This window comes from Lissotriton vulgaris, chromosome 12, assembly GCF_964263255.1.
Source record: "Lissotriton vulgaris chromosome 12, aLisVul1.2, whole genome shotgun sequence".
Classification (NCBI taxonomy): Eukaryota; Metazoa; Chordata; class Amphibia; order Caudata; family Salamandridae; genus Lissotriton; species Lissotriton vulgaris.
This window is the reverse complement of record NC_141700.1, coordinates 631,884,475-631,903,244: the sequence shown is the minus strand read 5'-3', so window position 1 is coordinate 631,903,244 and position 18,770 is coordinate 631,884,475. Positions and strand designations below refer to the sequence as shown.

The 18,770-nt window shown below is 43.5% G+C and overlaps 2 protein-coding genes across 2 annotated transcripts in view; one reads left to right on the top strand and one right to left on the bottom strand.

Annotated features, from left to right (window-relative positions):
* The window catches only part of VPS9D1 (VPS9 domain containing 1), a 339,137-nt gene that overhangs the window by 182,839 nt on the left and 137,528 nt on the right, over positions 1 to 18,770 (bottom strand). The gene's annotated exons all lie outside the window — the stretch shown is intronic.
* Positions 1,893 to 5,457, top strand: IPO11 (importin 11). Its single transcript, XM_086945789.1, has one exon. The coding sequence runs from the start codon at positions 2,366 to 2,368 to the stop codon at positions 5,288 to 5,290; it is 2,925 nt and encodes a 974-aa protein (XP_086801915.1). The 5' UTR covers positions 1,893 to 2,365; the 3' UTR covers positions 5,291 to 5,457.

The following is an 18,770-nucleotide window of genomic DNA, read 5'->3' as shown; positions in this document are numbered from 1 at the left end:
GGGGCGGGAAAGCCTGGTGGGAGGCGTGAATGCGCGAGGGGAGCCAGGCGGATTGGGAGAGAAGCCTGATGGGGCGGGAGAGCCTGGTGGGTGGGCGTGAATGAGGGGAAGACTGGGCTGGGCTTGCATGCGGATTGGGAGAGAAGCCTGATGGGGGCGGGAGAGCCTGGTGGGTGGGCGTGAATGAGGGGAGGACTGGGCTGGGCTTGCATGCGGATTGGGAGAGAAGCCTGATGGGGGCGGGAGAGCCTGGTGGGTGGGCGTGAATGAGGGGAGGACTGGGCTGGGCTTGCATGCGATGCGCGTGCATGTTGACGGGCACTGCATGAAAACCGCGGGCTGAAAGCCCTTTGGTTTGACGAGAAAATAGCCGACTTGAATTCTCCCCATTTCCCATTCCTGCGGAATGGTAAAGGCTCGACCTAAAAAAGTGGGGGGACTAACCTAGTTAGACATCACGGGGCATGACATCACACATGGCATCACAGGAATTGACATAATAGAAAGTGGCATCACAAGCCACAACTTAACAGGAAGTGGCATCACAAGACATGACATCAGATCTAAAACCCTCACATATATGTTTAACAGGTCTATCATATATACGTTTGAGCGTGTTGCAAGGATAATAGCACAGTAAGCTATACACCTTGCAATCCCCCAGTTTTATGTAACACATCCTGTACATTCATTTACAAACTTATATAATGTATTGTACATGATATATACGTGTGTTGATGTAAAGCGCTCTGACACCCTGCATTGGGATGAGTAGGGTTATACAAGAAGAAATAGTGGTACTTAAATTATTTCAAAGCCTCCTCAGGTGTAGTAAGCTCTATATAAATACAATTTGCTGTGTGTAAATACTGGGAAAGACCAACACATCTGACAATCTTACAGTTCATGCATAGCTCCTAAACAGGGACTGAACAAAAAGAAAAAAAAGTGAAAAGCTGCTTTTCTGAAGTATGTGTGAAGTGCAAACCTTTGTTTCTCCTTTGCTTCATTTGCATCTAGGTGTGAGGCTCCTGACTGCTCCCAGCCAAGAGTTTCACAAAAGGAGGCCTGATGACCCCCTCAGATTCGGCCTTTGTTATGGGCCCAGCAGGAGTCTTAAATAAGAAAGCCCCGTCCCCGCCTGCACGTTGTTGCTTGTTGCAGATGGAAAGTAGACAACGTGCAGGCGCTGCTGAAAGTGTCCCGGTGTTTGGAAATGACACCGGGATGAGTTCAGCACATTATTCAGTGGGGCCCAAATTCTTGGCAGGGTGGACAGTGTTCACCCTGTGAAAATAGTGGGTGGACACCGGCCACCCGCGTGTACCCCTGACTCAGGCCCGGGAATAAATGTGGAAAACCATTTCTGCTTGCGGAGTTGTACTTACTACACTCAGTACACATTTCCCATTATCTCATACTTAACATTAATCACACCATAACACCTCCCCACATGCGACTAGTTTGTGTTCAGAGTCTACACCAGAACCATGAGGGTTCCTAGTGCGTATAACATCAATATGCGGCATCAAGTTTGCTGACATTGGAATGGCGTGAAAAGCTGAGATGGTTTTGTCAACACTTTTACTTTTGACTTGCAGGTCACAACACGTCAGCAATGAGTACTTATCTCACTAAGTTATCTTGGTGGTTAGAGGCCATTGTCAATGTAGGGTTTTTTTGAAATTTGAATTAGCCCCTTGACCCCAACCAACTCTCTCAGGTTTGAGCTGTGAAACATAAAACACACATGCTCAGTTGACAAACATTTATTTTTTCAATTTTAACCAGACGTGGTTTATTTGCATACAAGTTTTTAGCACAGCATGTTTTCACTGCGATTTACAAAAAACAGAATCACAAGTCTCATTTTCTTTTCTTTTTTTGTATGTTCGGCTAGTATGAGCTCTCACAGTCAAACCAGACCCCTGGCTAGACTCTTCCTTTAAATTCGACAACCTCTAATTAAAATGACTATCTGCAGACAGGAATGTACTATTTGGCGTCCAAATTCATTCGTCCAGAATGCGGCCGGTGTCGAAGGTGAAAGCAAGGGAGAAGAGAACAGGATTAGCAAAGCGCAGCTGTTGGTTTTATTGTCGATATTATCGATGTTTTATGAGTGGCCAACACGGCCTCCAAAACTAAAACGCAGCGGTCTAGTGTTTCTGGTTGCAATAGTGACGTTATTCCGGAGCGCGAGAGAACAAACTACACTTTAAGGGTCTAACGTCACGTCCTACGCGACGCGAGCCGCAACAAACCCATGCCCGATCGCCGGAAGTGCCTCGCGATCAGTTAACAGACGGCGGTCGCGCCGTAACGGCCCCTGGGCTGACTCCGTTCCTTGGCAGTCACGACCCCTATGGATCTTCAAGGCGCCTCCGCCGTCCTGGAAGCCCTGACGCGGGCTGCCAGCCAGGACTCGGCGGTGCTGAAGCCAGCAGAGGAGCAGCTTAAGGGCTGGGAGACCCACCCCGGCTTCTACCCGACGCTGTTGGCACTGTGCGCGGAGCGCGGCTTGCCTCTCAACGTGCGCTGGCTGGCTGCGCTGTACCTCAAGCATGGTGTCGATCGGTACTGGCGCCTCACTGCCCCTAACGCCCTGCCCGAGGACGAGAAAGTAGTGCTTCGAGCCGGCCTTTTGGCTCGCATCCTGGACGAGCCTGCGCCTCAGATCGCTACTCAGATGGCTGTTCTTATCGCTAAGGTAGCGCGTCTGGATTGTCCAAGACACTGGCCCGAGCTTGTGCCTTCTCTGCTAGAGGCCGTGCGAGCCGAGGAGGCGCTACGCCAGCACCGGGCCCTGCTCACCTTCTACCACGTCACCAAGACCCTCGCTTCCAAGCGTCTGATCGCTGACAAGAAGCTATTCCGTGACTTGGCTGGCGGAGTGTACGAGTTTGCCTGCTCCTTGTGGACTCATCACGCGGAGGCCTTCCTTGGGCATGCCGAACAGGGAGGTGAGGAGGCAGGCAGTGCCATAGACCGGGCCCTGCTGTCCCTGAAGGTGCTTCGCAAACTGACTGTACAGGGTTTCGAGGAGCCGCAGGCCTGCCCCGCCGTGATGGGATTCATGGAAGGCCTTCTGCCTCGCATGGAGCAGTTACTACAGTGTAGCAGGGCGCTGGGCCCCGACCACCTGTGCCGGGAGAGGTTGCACAAGGTAATTCTGCTGCTGAGCAAAGTGCTGCTGGACTTCTTAGACCAGCACCCAGGCCCCTTCCTGCCGCTCATCCGCCCCTGTCTGGAGTTCACCGTGCGTCTGGTCTTCACCTCCGCTGGGGAGGGAATGGTCTTTGAACGTTTTACCGTGCACTGCATGAACCTAATCAAGATGATTGTCAAGCACGACGGCTATCGGCTGTCAAAGGACCCAGAGCAGCACAGTGCGCAGAGCCTGGAAGCGCACAGCATCAAAGAAGCCTTCTTCACCTACCCAACCCTGCTGGAGATCTGCCGTCGCCTGGTCACTCAATACTTTCTCTTAACTACGGAGGAGCTGACCATGTGGGAGGAGGACCCCGAGGGCTTCACGGTGGAGGAGACGGGCGGCGATTCTTGGAAGTATAGCCTGAGACCCTGTGCAGAGGTACTCTTCATTGACATTTTCCATGAATACAGTGTACTGCTCACCCCCGTACTATTGGATATGGTGCACAGCTTGCCCAGCCCCAGCAGCCTGCAGGATCTTTCCACTATTCTTATTAAAGACACTGTCTACAACGCAGTGGGCTTAGCTGCATATGAACTGTTTGACTCACTGGATTTCGATCAATGGTTTGAGAAGCAGCTGTTGGCAGAGTTGCAGGTTGACCACCCAAGCTACAAGCCTTTGCGCCGCAGGGTTATATGGCTCATTGGCCAGTGGATCCCTGTCAAGTTCAAGTCGGACTTGAGGCCGGTGCTGTACGACGCCATTCTACGCCTCCTCCAAGATGAGGACCTGGTAGTACGTATTGAGACGGCCACCACTCTCAAGCTGACGGTGGACGACTTTGAATTTAGGACAGACCAGTTTTTGCCCTACTTGGAGCCCATGTTTGGGCTCCTCTTCCAGCTGCTCCAACGGATCACAGAATGTGACACAAAGATGCAGGTCCTGCATGTGCTGTCATGTGTAATTGAACGTGTCAACATGCAGATTAGGCCATATGTAGACTGTTTAGTACAGTATCTACCCCTGCTCTGGAAACAAAGTGAAGAACACAATATGCTCAAATGTGCCATCTTAACAACACTGATTCATCTGGTTAAAGGCCTGGGCGAAGACAGCAAAAACCTCTACCCCTTTCTGCTCCCGGTCATCCAGCTGAGTACAGATGTTTCACAGCCACCACACGTTTACTTACTGGAAGATGGCTTGGAGCTATGGTTGGTCACCTTGGAAAACAGCCAGTGTATTACACCGGAGCTTCTTCGCATCTTCCAGAATATGCCAGCATTAATGGAACTGGGTACTGAGAATCTGAAAACCTGCTTCCAGATAATCAATGCCTACATTTTTCTGGCATCACCAGAGTTTCTGCAGACTTACGCAGCCACCCTCTGCCAGTCATTCTGTGCCATACTAAAGGACGTAACCATTGAAGGCCAAGTTCATGTACTGAAAGTAGTGGAAAACATCATAAAGGTGAACCCAACAGTGGGTCCCCAAATGTTTCAGCCCATATTCCCCTCAGTATTTCGTGGTATCATAGATGGAGAGAGATATCCGGTGGTGATGTCCACTTATCTGGGACTCATTGGTAGAGTCTTACTACAGAACATTGGTTTTTTTTCTTTACTAATTAGCCAAATGGCTCAAGAATTGAATCAAGAGCTTGATCAGCTACTGGGCAACTTGATTGAAATGTGGGTAGATCGAATGGACAATATTACTCAGCCAGAAAGAAGGAAACTTTCTGCTCTGGCGCTGCTTTCACTTCTCCCATCAGCCAACTTAATTATCCAAGATAAATTTTGTGGCATCATCAATGTTTGTGTTGAAGGTCTTCATGATGTCATGACAGAAGATCCAGAAACATTAACATTCAAAGACTGCATGTTTATTTCTCATTATGAAGAGCCTCAAATTACGGAGGATGAGGAACCTCCAACAGAACAGGACAAGAGAAAAAAAATCCTTGCGCTCAAGGATCCAGTGCATGCAGTGTCGTTGCACCAGTTTGCTTATGAAAAGCTAAAGGAACAGCAAGAGCTACTGGGGGAACAGGGGTTCCAGTGTATAATGGAAACAGTGGACACAGAAATAGTCACACAATTACAACAATTTTTACAAGGTTTTTGACAAAGGACATTTTTTTTTATTTGCCTGTTAATAGGATGCAGGAGTCAGTTGGAAAAAAATCTCCGGGAACACCACATGTGTATTAAAGAAATAACCAAAACATGCAGGGAACCCCTGATTGCAAGGAGGGCAAATGCACCATGTCAAATAAAATCCACAAACAGCCACCATGTGAACATGTTGTATTTTTGAGAATAAGCCTTTCTAAGGGGTGTGATTTCATAACATTTTGAAAATGAATGTATTTTTGCGAATTTCCTGATATCCCACCCAAATCATAGTGCATGTAGCAGACTTTAGATAAGTTGGGCCACTGAAATTATGCAGCAGGGGAGGATATATTATGCTGTAAAAAAAAGCAAATTATGAGGTGTAATGCAACACATTTTGTGATAGTATTACTTCACTTTGTACTTTTTACACATGGAAAGATTCACCTCCTTTTTACTAGCTTAGAAAACAGTTACAGTAATAAGGTCAACGTTGCTCAGTCATCCTTTGCAAAGTGCCTTTCACAGCGCAGGAAAACACTGCCACATTTCTAGTAACTTTTGATCAGTTTTAGCTAGAAACAAAATATTTTTGTTAAACTCTGCAGATTATGCAGCAGATGATGGTTAGTGGCAAATCCATAACTATGCAGAAAATGTTGCTTCTGTAGAATCTCACATTTCCAGTAACCGTGATAAGTGTCTTAACAATGGTAGTGAGTGTCCAGGACATACTAAAGCGCCATCAAACCCTGGGTCAATGCATCATACCATTTAAGCAAACAATCTGCGCTTTGATGGACTTTAGTTAAATCATGTGCTGTTATTAAATTGCTTTTTTTTTTGTAAACCTAATTTTTACAAGTTCAGGTTTATCCATTGCTCTTATCCCAAAACACTCAGTAGAGATATGGAGCCTCTTAGATCTGGCAGCCCCGGACATCTGTTTTATCACAGAGACCTGGCTGCTGAACACGCATCCCCTGATATGCACACTGCCTTTCCTCCTTAGTACAAGATAATCTGAATGGAAAGGAGAGAGACAAGAGGAGGAGGTCTACTAATTGTCTCCATCGAGGACTTGAATATTACTGCTTTAGAAACCATGATCTTAGGCTACATATAATTATGTATCTTTAAGATAGATGGCCTATCCAGTGGCTCCTGGAGAGGGGCCTTAATCTATCGACCCACTGGACCCAAAGGTGTCTACTCCGAAAAATTATTAGAGACTTTTGTGCTGCATGTATTGGCCTCTGACAACTTTCTCTTAATTAGAGACTTCAACTATCATGTTGAGATTCTATCAAACTCAGACACTGACCAGCTGATCACCAACATGAAAACTCTTGGACTTGTCCAACTGGTCACAGGTCCCCCCCATAGTGCTGGTCATACACGTGACCTTCTTTTTTACTAATTTCCTAGGAATCGCAGCCGAACCCCCAGCCCCACCACTATAGTCAGACCACCACCACCTACTAAAATTTCCTATCCCTAACAGCATGACCAGAAACGACCATAAAAATGAATTAATATGGCACAAATTCACTCTGCCTCTTTTCTCTAAACATTTTTGCCTACACCTTCCAGGCCAAGATGTCAGTGTAAACCAAACGGCATAAGACTTTGACAAAGCCATTTCAACTGCGCTGGACAAAATTGCCCCCCTTACCCAGGTTAAAATCAAGTCCAGGACCGCTCCCTGGTTCACAGACCAATTAAAGATAAAGCTCTTGTGCCGAACCGTGGAGCAAAAATGGCGAAAAAGCAAAAACATGGCCGACCGCGATATTTATAAATAAATCCATCACAGCTATATGACCGACATCAAATTGGCAAAAAAACTATTTCTTCTAAATCCTGATAAATCAAGCATAAAATTCCTGTAAGGAATGCTATCAAATCTTGAAAGAATTTACAATTCCTATCAATCAGGCATCGATCCCCAACTCTCAAGATAGGACTGCCTCTCTTTCCAAATTCTTAGAAGATAAAATCACAGCCATCCATCACTCTTTCCCATTACAACACAATAACACCTACTCTGAAGATGTGCCTAGTATGTCTTCTGACCCCCTACATATTCTGGACGAATTTGTCAAGTGTGACATTAAGTCAGCCACTACTGTAACGCAGAAGATTAAATCTGGTTCTCCCACAGACCCAGTACCTCCAAAATTTCTCCCCACTATTGCACCGGTAATATTAGAAAGTTTAACAGGTCTATTTAATAAATCACTCTCGGAGGCTGATTTTCCTAAAATGTGGAAATCAGCTAGGGTCCGACCTATCTTTAAAAAAAAAAAAAAAAAAAACAGTTGACCCAAAACTGCTCCAAAACTACCGTCCTATCTCTCTACTTTCCTACTTTGGGAAAATGTTGGGATCTCTCATAAAACAACAGCTCGTTGACCATCTCGGAAGCCATGGACTGCTCGATCCCTCACAGTTTTAGGGTGGCACGCAGTACAGAGACAGCATTGGTCGAGGTAACAGACAATATCAGGCTGGCCTTGAAAAAACACCAGTCAGCCATTCTCGTCCTGCTCAACTTGTCCACCGCCTTTGACACCATCTCCCATATCATCTTAGGACATCGACTTTGGGAGATTGGTGTCAGAGGGAATGCTCTCAAGTGATTCAAGAGCTACCTAGCTGACCGAGTAACAGTCCAAATGGGTAATAACATCTTATGTTAGAGACCAGTTGAGATGGGAGTGCCACAGGACTCTATTTTGAGCCAGACCCTCTTTAACCTGTATATGACGCCACTGGCTAAGGTGATCAGATCTTTCGGTTTTGATGTCATATCTTCTGCAGATGACATGCAGATTCTGATTCCCATTGGCCCAGACCCCGCAGAAACAAAGCAGCGTTTCAAAAAAATGCATGTCCCATATCGACAGGTGCACGTGCTCCAATCGCCTCCAACTGAATGGAGGCAAGTCTGAAATCATGCTTTTTGGTAAGGCTCAGGAGCACTGGTCCCATGACTGGTGGCCACCCAACCTTGGCCCTTGTCCAATCTCCAAACCAACAGTACGAAATTTAGGTTTCTACATGGACAACCAATTGTCCATGAAAAGCCAGATTAACCACATCATCAGCACCTGTTTCGAAGTGATGCCCAGCCTACGAAAGGTTTTCAAATGGATTCCTACTGAGGCTAGGAAACCATTAGTCCAGGGACTAATAATAATAAATCGAATGCCCTATTGTTCTCAATTAATGAAAACCTTTTGAACAGACTTCAAATCTTGCAGAACACTGCGGCTAGGCTGGTTCTTGACCTTCCGCCCAGATCTTCCTCCGCTCCTTGTCTAGGATCCCTACATTTGCTCCCGGTGAGAAAAAAATTCTCTTTAAGATCCTTTGTTTGACACACAAGCATATGTATGGAAAAGGCCTGAGATACTGGTCTAAAAAACTATGCTGGTACCAGCCACGTATGGTGCTTAGATCCAGCAACAAATCATTGCTTACTCCTCCCAGAATTCGCACCGCCAGAAAAGGAGGCAGGTCTTTCTCCTTTCTCGCCCTGGCATCATGGAACAAAATTCCTTCACAACTACGTACCATCCCTGATCATAACTGCTTTCGTAAGAAGCTGAAGTCATGGCTATTTGACAATTAAGCTAGCATCTCTATCAGAGCTGTCTGCAAACGCCATGAAACTTTCGAGTGATGTGTGCGCTATACAAATGTCCTTGATTTGATTTGATTATTGAGACTTTCTTAATCACAAAACTTCAGCTATTAGGCACCTCCTGTTCAGAAAGTTCTTTTTAAAATGTAACCTAAAATAAATGGGAGAATACCTTTAAAAGAACCATCAACAAACCTCTGCTCTTGCCACTGCTCAGATACGTTTTTAAACTACAAAAGCATTTAACAGCCCAAAAGCGTCACAACCCTCTTTAGAGTATTTCGTTTTTCTGCCTTTGTGTCCTCATTGGATATATTCTTTTTCTAGCCTGTTAGAACAGTGACAGGGAATGAATTCAGAAATTGCATCAAGTCTTCAGTTTAGTCTGTCCACCCACTTCAAATTCTACCTGAGCCCCAAATTGATTGATCAGTTTTGAAAAAAAATCATAATTTGAATGCTGCCAAAACCATTAGTCTGCATAGCATGAACATGTCTCTATATGTAGTTCCACTTCCTTTGCATTTTGCGGTCTTTCAGTGTCCTCACGCTCTACAATTCTACATGCAGAGCTATGGGGAAATTTCCTAGAGCTGCATTTTTTTAAAGCTCTGGTGGGGTTCACATAGGGCTTCATCTCAATTCTATGCAAAATAAAAGCCATTGTTTGAACTTCATGGCAAGTTGTAGGAAATAGTGCATGTGGCCCTGTCCATGAAAATTCATAATGTTTGGAATCAGTCAGACTGCCTATTGGTGTGTAGGTATTTCCCAAGGAATACAGATTTTCATCAGTTTGAACAGGTTTCCGCTCACGCTGTTGCCTGCATCTCAATGAGTGGTACAGACAATTACAATTTGTAGTCCTCTTGGAAATACATTTTTCTCTGACATGCTAGTCCGCATACAGCCTGGTTTCAATGTCCCTAAGAAAGTAACAAGTCTTACCAATAATATTTTAACAAGCCAGACTAAAGTTTTACACGGAAAGGGGTCCCCATAGTTTCAGAGTCTTTAAAAACCGTGACCCATTTTTTTTTCATGTTTAACCTATTCTTACTTCATCTTCTAATGTAGCTTAAGGCTGTTTATTTCTGAAATGGGTGTCCGCTTTGAAAAGACCCAGTGCAGGGCTTTTTTTGCAGCCCCTTCTATCACGTTTTTCTAGAAAAAAAATTCCGACCTAATGCGTACTCGCACTTTTGGGGAACCAATCTCTTTAGCAAGCTTTTGAGGACTCCACCTGTGCAGAAAAACAACACTTGTGTTTTAGCTTGTTTTATCGCTTCTCTTGTAGCTCAATCTGCTTGAAACTGTCTATTAACAAACCCAAAGGCTTTTGTGAGAGACAAACAAATAATCCTAATAAAATAAGTTGGTTCCTTCAAACTACTTTGCCACAGTTATTTAATTTTCATAATTTGATTTTAGAACAATTCACTTGTTCATTCAAGTGATGTTGCCACCTACCCCTTACAAAGCTTGCCTCGCCTCATGAAATAGTCAACACAGACTAGTGCTCATTGTTCCATTGGTGTTTTTCCTTTCAGTGTATCTTCATGCCTCAGTCATGTTGCATTACCATTCTTCACCCTCCCAAAGTATATCAGTGCTGTGGTTCTAAGCAAACGCACCATCCTAAGTACCGGGGGTGTTGCTTCTAATGATACTCGTTTGTCAAGCAAGAAGCCACAAGTGGTTGCTTTAGCGCCTGTATTTTTCAAGTGAATGAATTGGTCACTGTCTCTTCACCTGCCATGGAGAGTTATCCGATGAATGAAAAACACAGAGGTAGATGTTTCAAACGTCCATAAACAAAAAAAAGATCTTGGTCCTGGGTAATGCTTTGTAGAGCCAATTTTGGTAGAGAGCACTGAAGGTTGTCATTAAAGTCCATTTGAAACCTCTGCTCTTTTAGTCTCCAAAGAGACAAGACACTAAATTCAGGGTTTCTGTTTGGTGGCTTGTTGCATCATCTGCCATGTTAGATTAGAAAGTTCAATGACCAAATGAACCTTCAAAATGAGCTGTGTCCGTCACATCAGGCTATGATTGATGTTTTGGTGGGTGGCAACTGGAAGGTGTGGTCAGTGAAGGCCAAGTTACACAATGTAATTTCTTCTAAAATGTAAAATTAATCGTAGCAAAAATGTATGAGATATCCCATGATATCATCCTTTTCTCTCGAGCGATTTCTGGGTATACCATGTGAGCAAGGAAGTAATGGTCAGACTTTTGCTACAAGTGAAGTATGTAGATCAGAATGATAGCATTTCTTGTCATTTTAGCTTTTTTGTTCATGTCAAAGGATAAGCTTGTGTCTTTTAGTGAAACATCCAGAACTGCAACTGAATAAGGTGGGTAGTGGGTTAGAAGGCTAAAACTGGATCTGAGGACTTGTAGAACGACCATTTGATTCAGTGTAGAGGTTTTGGGCCAGTGAACGGGTGTGAAGAAGCCTGGAAGCAGCGTATCCCCAGCTGTGGTGACTTCATGACATTGCCAAGTCTTGCTTTTCATTTAGGCAATTACAGCAAAGGATTGAGACTTTCTTGTTGTGCTCAGAGGTTGAGCCAGTCTCACTGACCAGAAGACCAAATCTTCACTTGCTCGGGTGTCTTAAGACTTTCCCAGGAAGAAAATTCCTGTTTCTCCTTTTTGGGCATCTGTCTGGTGCCCCAGACTTATGAGATCGGCCTATATCCTAAATTCTCCTACACAGGTGGCTATTTTTTCATTCTTTTTTTATCAGAGTTTAATAAAATTACGGGTCTAGAGACAAGAAGTCACTCATGCACATAAAAAATGCTAAATATTGCATCTATCATAGGCATGATGGTATTCACAGGCAGCATTCTATGTAGTGATACGGTTAACTGATTGAATATAAACCTTCCTGCATAACTCTAAACTTTCATTGAACACAGTCCCACCCTTCCCTCCATTCATCCACAGCCCCCCTCTGGATAATTATTCAAACAATGTTAACCCCTGTCCCCCAGAAAACCTGTAGAACTTTCCATAATATTTGTGATTCAACATTGGGTCACTGCAAATCTCACCATATACTGCAATTTATACATTGCTGGCCTACATATCTGAGTGTTTCACGTAATTGGTCCCTAAGTAACCCCTAGTCCATCTAGAGAGTATCACTATGTGTTTCTTTCAGATCCCTATAGTTGGGTGATGTATCTTTCGAGGTTGCAATCAGGTTGTATAGAAGGTTGAATTATTTGTTTCGAAAGTCAATTTGATCATATATATATATATATATATATATATATATATATATATATATTTGCTGGAAAATACAAAAGGTTAAAGGTATGTTGTATTGAGGTTGAAATGTCAGTCAAACTAACAAAACCAATTAATTTCACCAGCAATTGTTATCTCTAGTGACTATAACCGGTACATTTAAGTAACTAAAAATTAAGCGCTCGCCAAGCATAGTTCTGAATTATGTCATTTCTGATGTCATTAGGGATGTTATACTCGGCCCTCATTTGACAGATCACCCCCAAAACAAAGAAGCTGAGGTGAATGAGTGAGGTTTTTAGGGAAAGTTGCATGAGGTTTTTACTTTGATATATACACATACATTCACACACAGCTCTGAAATGGTGTGCCACTCAAACAATCTGTGCATGAGGACCTGCATTGAGTTCATTGTTATCTGTTGGCACTGTCGAGGTAGCAGATGGTTTTCCAAAGTGAGGAATGCTACTTTACAATTCTAAATTTAAAAAGAATCTTTGGGGAAATATCGAAGGGTCCCCAAATATTAAAATGTTTTTTAAATGTTACAAATTGATGTAATCAAGGTCAAGTTAAAGGCAAAACACTGGAAATGTTGCAGGAAGTGGGCCCTACTATTTTTTTGGGATGCACCATCTGTCCTCTCCAAAACACATTTGGTGTAAGAAAATGTAGAAGTGCTTATGTAAACAAGCTTGCGTCTCTCTTCAGACTTCTTCCTTTAAGATATATATATTGATTTTAATGCTATTATTCAAAGGATGGAAAAATCATAATAAAAATCATCAATCCAAACACACACATAGCTGATATATTCTAAAGTGCTATGTCATAAAGTGCCTGTGCTCCCTTAAAAACCAATTCTTCTGGGAAAAGTAGATTCCTCCCAAAATGCTTCAAGCACGGCGACTGTACATCATTTCAATTCCCGATTATTGCATATCCTAAAGTGCCAACGCTATAAAAGAATAAACATAAAAACAACCCTACTCCTTCCAGCCTAATTTCCTCCATGTTCTATAATATTGTTTAGAGTGATTAACTCTAGCATTAAAAAAGAAGCTTCCTGCTTGTCAACATTCCACATTTTAAGGTTTCGCCTGTCGATGCGCATGCGCATCGAGCTTGCGAGACTATGGGGGCTTAAACAGTCTTTAACCAACTTGCAAGGAATCGTGGCGATTCCTTGCAGTGCATGTGAAATTCAAGCTCAATGCGCATGCCTACTCTCCTCCCCCCTCCTCCTCCTACTCTCCTCCCCACTCTCTCTCTCCCAGCACAACCTTGCCGCTCAGGTTTGGACCCCCAGAGCGTTTACTTTTCAAAGTAAGTCGCAGATTAGAGCGTTACTTGTTTTTTTACAGACGCTGGTTGTAATTATGTTGTTTTTGTCAAAAAATGTCAAACTCGAGAGACGCCATGAAATAAGAGAGTCAAAACCTCTTGATCGGCACAGCGTATTTATTATCTGGCGTGTTTATAAAGCACTCCCTTGGTAGAGGGTCGGGGTTGGCGGGCGCTAATGAAACGTTTGAAGCCTCTGAGGTGGTGTTTGATTGTAATTGCTGAGAGGTGCCTCGGCCGCGGGCTTCTGAGCCCTAATCAGCGTCCTGCAGCTCCTCAAAGCTGACAAGCTCTCAGATGCCATTCCCCCTACTCTGTTGACGGAACAAACCGCCCTGCAGGCGGGTGCAGGGAGTGATTGCACCCAGCTTACTTTTTAACATGTGATATGGCCTGTGAAATTGTACAACCGTGGGTGTTATTTATCGAGTTGCTTGTACTTTGGTTTACTCTTTAATACGGGAAATGGTCCGAGAAATAGCAACCATGAGAGTTGTTTTTTTTATCTCGAGAGGTTAATGGCATCATTGGCTATTTACAGATGCCAGCGTACTTTTGGTGAGAAGAAACACACACTCTCGTTTCAGATTTGCTACACCGGGAGATCGTTAACCTTGGAGTTTTTGGTGAGTGCAGGGCATACGAACAAGCTTACATGAAAGACAGCAGTTTGATTTAAATTATATCAGAGGGCTTTGACGAGTGAGAAACAGGTTTAATTTTCATTTCAGTGTAGGCGGGTTTTATCAATAGTATTTAAGAGCGGCATTGACTGCATGTGCAGTGCAGCGTCCCGCAGGGAGTCACAACAGTTGTTTTGTTCACTACAGGATTCTGTTTGCGTTTTGGTATACACACGGTCCTGGGCCAGCCAAGCAACGCCCATTGGACTCAAAGGGCTTCAGACGCCCCCCCCCCCGTCGTGCCGGTGATACTCTGATTTTTGCTTACTTTTTAACATGTGATATGGCCTGTGAAATTGTACAAGGTGGGTGATATTTATCGAGTTGGTTGTACTTTGGTTTACTCTTTAATACGGGAAATGGTCCGAGAAATAGCAACCATGAGAGTTGTTTTTATTTGAGCCACAGAATCACTGTATTAAAACACGCTAGTTGTGTTTTTCATTCAGTGGACAATATCGTTTTTTTTCCAATGTAGTGCCCCAGAAGTAGTACACCTTTCACCTTTTTTTTTATAAACAATCTAAAGGACTTCTACTCCCAGCATTCTTCACTCGACCGGCTCTGACATATAGTCCTGTTTATATCTCGAGAGGTTAATGGCGACATCTCTTGAACAAATGGCATCATTGGCTATTTACAGATGACAGCGTACTTTTGGTGAGAAGGAACACACACTCGCGTTTCAGATTTGCTTCACCGGGAGATTGTTAACCTTGGAGTTTTTGGTGAGTGCAGGGCATACATATTTGTGGAATCTCTCCTTTGGTTGATAAACGAACACGCTTACATGAAAGACAGCAGTTTGATTTAAATTATATCAGAGGGCTTTGACGAGTGAGAAACAGGTTTAATTTTCTTTTCAGTGTAGGCGGGTTTTATCGATAGTAACCCCACTCACCCCCCACATACCCACCCCACCCCCACACACACCCAACACACCCCCACACACACCCAACACACCCCCATACTCCCACACACACCCACCCACAACATCACTATGCGCTACTACAGCATCACTGAACGCCACAGCATCACTCGCCACCACAACAACTGGCACTTCTTGGGTTACCTTGTCCTACAGCTAAATTTGAACTGTTCTGAACTAGAGTCTCATAAATTTCACAATTTTGCAGTACAACGATCAAAGAGGTACTAACTTAATTTCGACATCATTATTGAAGTGCAGTTTATCTTGTCTTCCTCAGTACTTCGTACATCTCTCTAGAGATGTGGCCTAACCACCAGAGCTGCTATCTAAGTCACGTACATACAAAACATGTTGCATTACAAATGCTATAGGTGTCACATTCGCGAAAGTTATAACTATTGGCATTGTAAATGACAAAGCTATCAATTTAGCTATTTTAAAAAACAACACATAAAAAAAATATTTGTCATTTACAAGACCAATAGCTCCAACTTTTCTAATGCGAGACCTATTGCATTTCCAATGCTTGTTTTCCTTCTCATTCTGCTAACAGGGGCGGTGGGGAATTTCCGGTAAGAGTGATCAGAGTGGGTCACCACCATTGCAATAAATAATCTGTCATCACCCCATCCCAAATGCCCAAACGTGCCATTCTCTAGAAAGGGTCGATATCCATTCAATTACTCTACCTACTGCCTGAAACATACCCCTACAAAATGTCCACAGGTCTAAAACATATGCAACCAGTACTCTATATGATTGCATTTCGGGCAGGTCCTAGAAATACCAGTAAACATATTCACTAATTGTGTAAAAGGATATAGCAGTCATCCATTGAAGAAAGTAATTCAATGGAAATTGGCCCCTCTGAGACAAGTAAATAAGATCGAAGTATCTTTCCCAATGTATCTCACTTAATTGTATCCCCGTATGTTTTCCCCAATTTTATCTCATTAGCTGTGTCATCCGATTCCTGATGCAATTCCTTGTACCAGTAACTCAAAGTAAGATTAACTTTATCATCCTGTTGCAGCTGTCTAACCCTATTTCTAGAGAATCAATATCTTCCCCGGACAATTTGCTAAAAATGGCCCATATTTGGGTATACATAAAAAAGGAAAATTCATAAGAACTGTCTTTCCCAAAAAAGGGCCTGAAGAGATTTCAGCCTGTCCCCTTAAAATCTTCTACCGCCGTAATGGGTTAATGGATAAATCTGCCCATTATTCTATTGTTTCTCCTGTCAAAGCAGGACAAAGGGTTTTACAATAACGCAATGGAGTTTCTGCATTAACATCTGCGATTCCATATTTAATAAACACTTTATTTTTCCACACCCTGATCGCATTTAAGAACTAATACCTAACATTTTGGGCCAACTTGTAACACACCACAAGGCCAGAAACGCCCAAATTCTTCAACATAAGTAGAAGAAAAGAATTATCAAAACTAGAGGAGGGCATTGAGAAGCAGCATCATTGTTGGATGGTTGATGCTATATACTATTGCTGGAAATCCGGCAGTCCCACATCTCCCCCCTTGGGCAGCTGTAGCACTTTTAATTTCACTCATGGGTGTTTCTGGGTACATATAAAAGATGAGAGAGCTTGTTTCAATTAAAAAAAGGAAACCTCCAACTTACAAGGAATGGATAAAAACAGGAAGAGAAACAGGTAAAACTGACATTTTAATCAGGACAGACTGCCTGATAATTGATAGGGGCAGGTTGATTAAAAAAATCTCTCATCAAGGCATTACATTTATTTAAACCTTCCTCCATTTCCTCTGAACAAACCCCTCCATACCTTTGTGGACCTGCTTTATAATTATCCTTCAGTAATAACGGAAGGACAGCCGGGAAGGTATTAAACAACAAACATTACGTTTTTGCTTCATTCATTTCATAGCTCCCAATATTCGTGAAGGTATTAATCAATTGCAAGGTCCTTTTAATATTCAGTGTAGTTGGATTTAAAACCAGCATTGGCAAAGCCAAAAGGTCTTGCCTATTCAAGAGCTATTGGTTTTGCCAATATGTTTAGCTATGCTGTATGTCAGAGTGACTGCTGGTGCGCATGGCTTAAAGATAGTAGGGTTAAGGAGAGTGGCGTGGAATGTTGTAGAGTGGAGTGGAGTGGTGTGGTGTATAGTTGAGTGGCGTGGAGAGGAGTGTGGTGGAGGGTCATGGATTAGTGTACAGAATTGTGGAGTGCTTGAGAGAGCAGAGTGTCGTAGAGTTGAGTTACGTTGAGTGGAGCACAGTGTCATAGTTGAGTACAGTGTCAGAGTATAGTGAAGTGGCGTAGAGCAGAGTTGGGTAGAGTGTCAGATTAGAGTGACAGGAGTAGAGTAGTGAGTCAAAGAATAGAATGGACAAAAGTGGTATAGAGGGAGTTGCTTAGAGCTTCATAGAGTAGTGTAGAATGGCAGAGAGTGAAGTATAGTGCTGTAGAGTGGAGTGGCATAGTGTCTGAGCAGAGTTTAATGGAGTAGAGCATCATACAGTATCGTGTGGTGTAGGAGAGTGGCCTGGAGTGAAGGGGGTTCAAGTACAGTAGTGCAGAGTAGAGTTTATAGGTTTTGAGTAAAGTGCTGAGGAGTAGAGTGTAGTGATATAGAATGCAGTGTAGAGTGGTGCAGCGGAGTGTCTGTCTCGTAGAGTACAGTGGTGCAGAGTAGAACAGTGGCGCATAGTGCAGTGGTGAAGAGTGGCAGTGGCTTAGAGTAGAATGCTGTAGAGTATAGCTGTGTAAAGTGCAGTGGTGCAGAGTAGTTGGCTTAGGTGCAGCAGCATTGGGTGCATTGGTTTTGAATAAAGTGGTGTAGAGTGTACTGGAGTAGAGTGCAGTTTTATGGCATAGAGAGCAGTGGTGTATAGTAGAATGTTTGGAGTAGTGGAGTTGTACATGGCAGAGCATAGTGGTGCAAGGTAGTGCACAGTGTCATAGAGTAGATTGGTGTAGAGTGGCACAGCATTGATTGCAGTGGTGTGGAGTAGAGCGCAGTGGCATAGAGTAGATTGCTTCAGAGTAGAATGAAGTAGTATGGAGCACTGGCTTAGAGTACAGTGTTGTGGTGTAGAGTGCAGTGGTGCACAGTTGATTAGAGTGGTGTACATTGGCATACATTTTGAGTAAAGTGGAGTCGAGTGCAATAGTGACAGACTGCAGTAGCAGAGTACATTGTTTCAGAGTAGAGTGAAACGGTGCAGAGTAGATAAGCGAAGAGAGGCATAAAGGATTGGCAGAGTGCAGTGTGGCTGAGTATACTGTCGAAGAGTGCAGTGGTGTATAGTAGACTGGCATGGAGTGCACAGGCTTTGAATAAAGTGCAGTGTTGCTGAGAAAGGTGGCATAGAGTGGAGTGGTGTATAGTGCAGTGGTGCAATGTAGAGTAGTGTGGGTAGAGAAGTGGGGCATAGAGTGGAGTATGCATGTAATGGTAGCATACTGCCATTACAGACAACCCTTCTTCATTTGAAAAGACCATTACATTTACAGTTTAACTTAAAAGTACACAGCGCACAAATGATAAGGTGTGGAAATGTCATCACCAGCACAGTTCATGCAGACATTTGAATTTTGTTGCGTGGTAGAAAAACATCTGTAGAGCTTTACTCAAG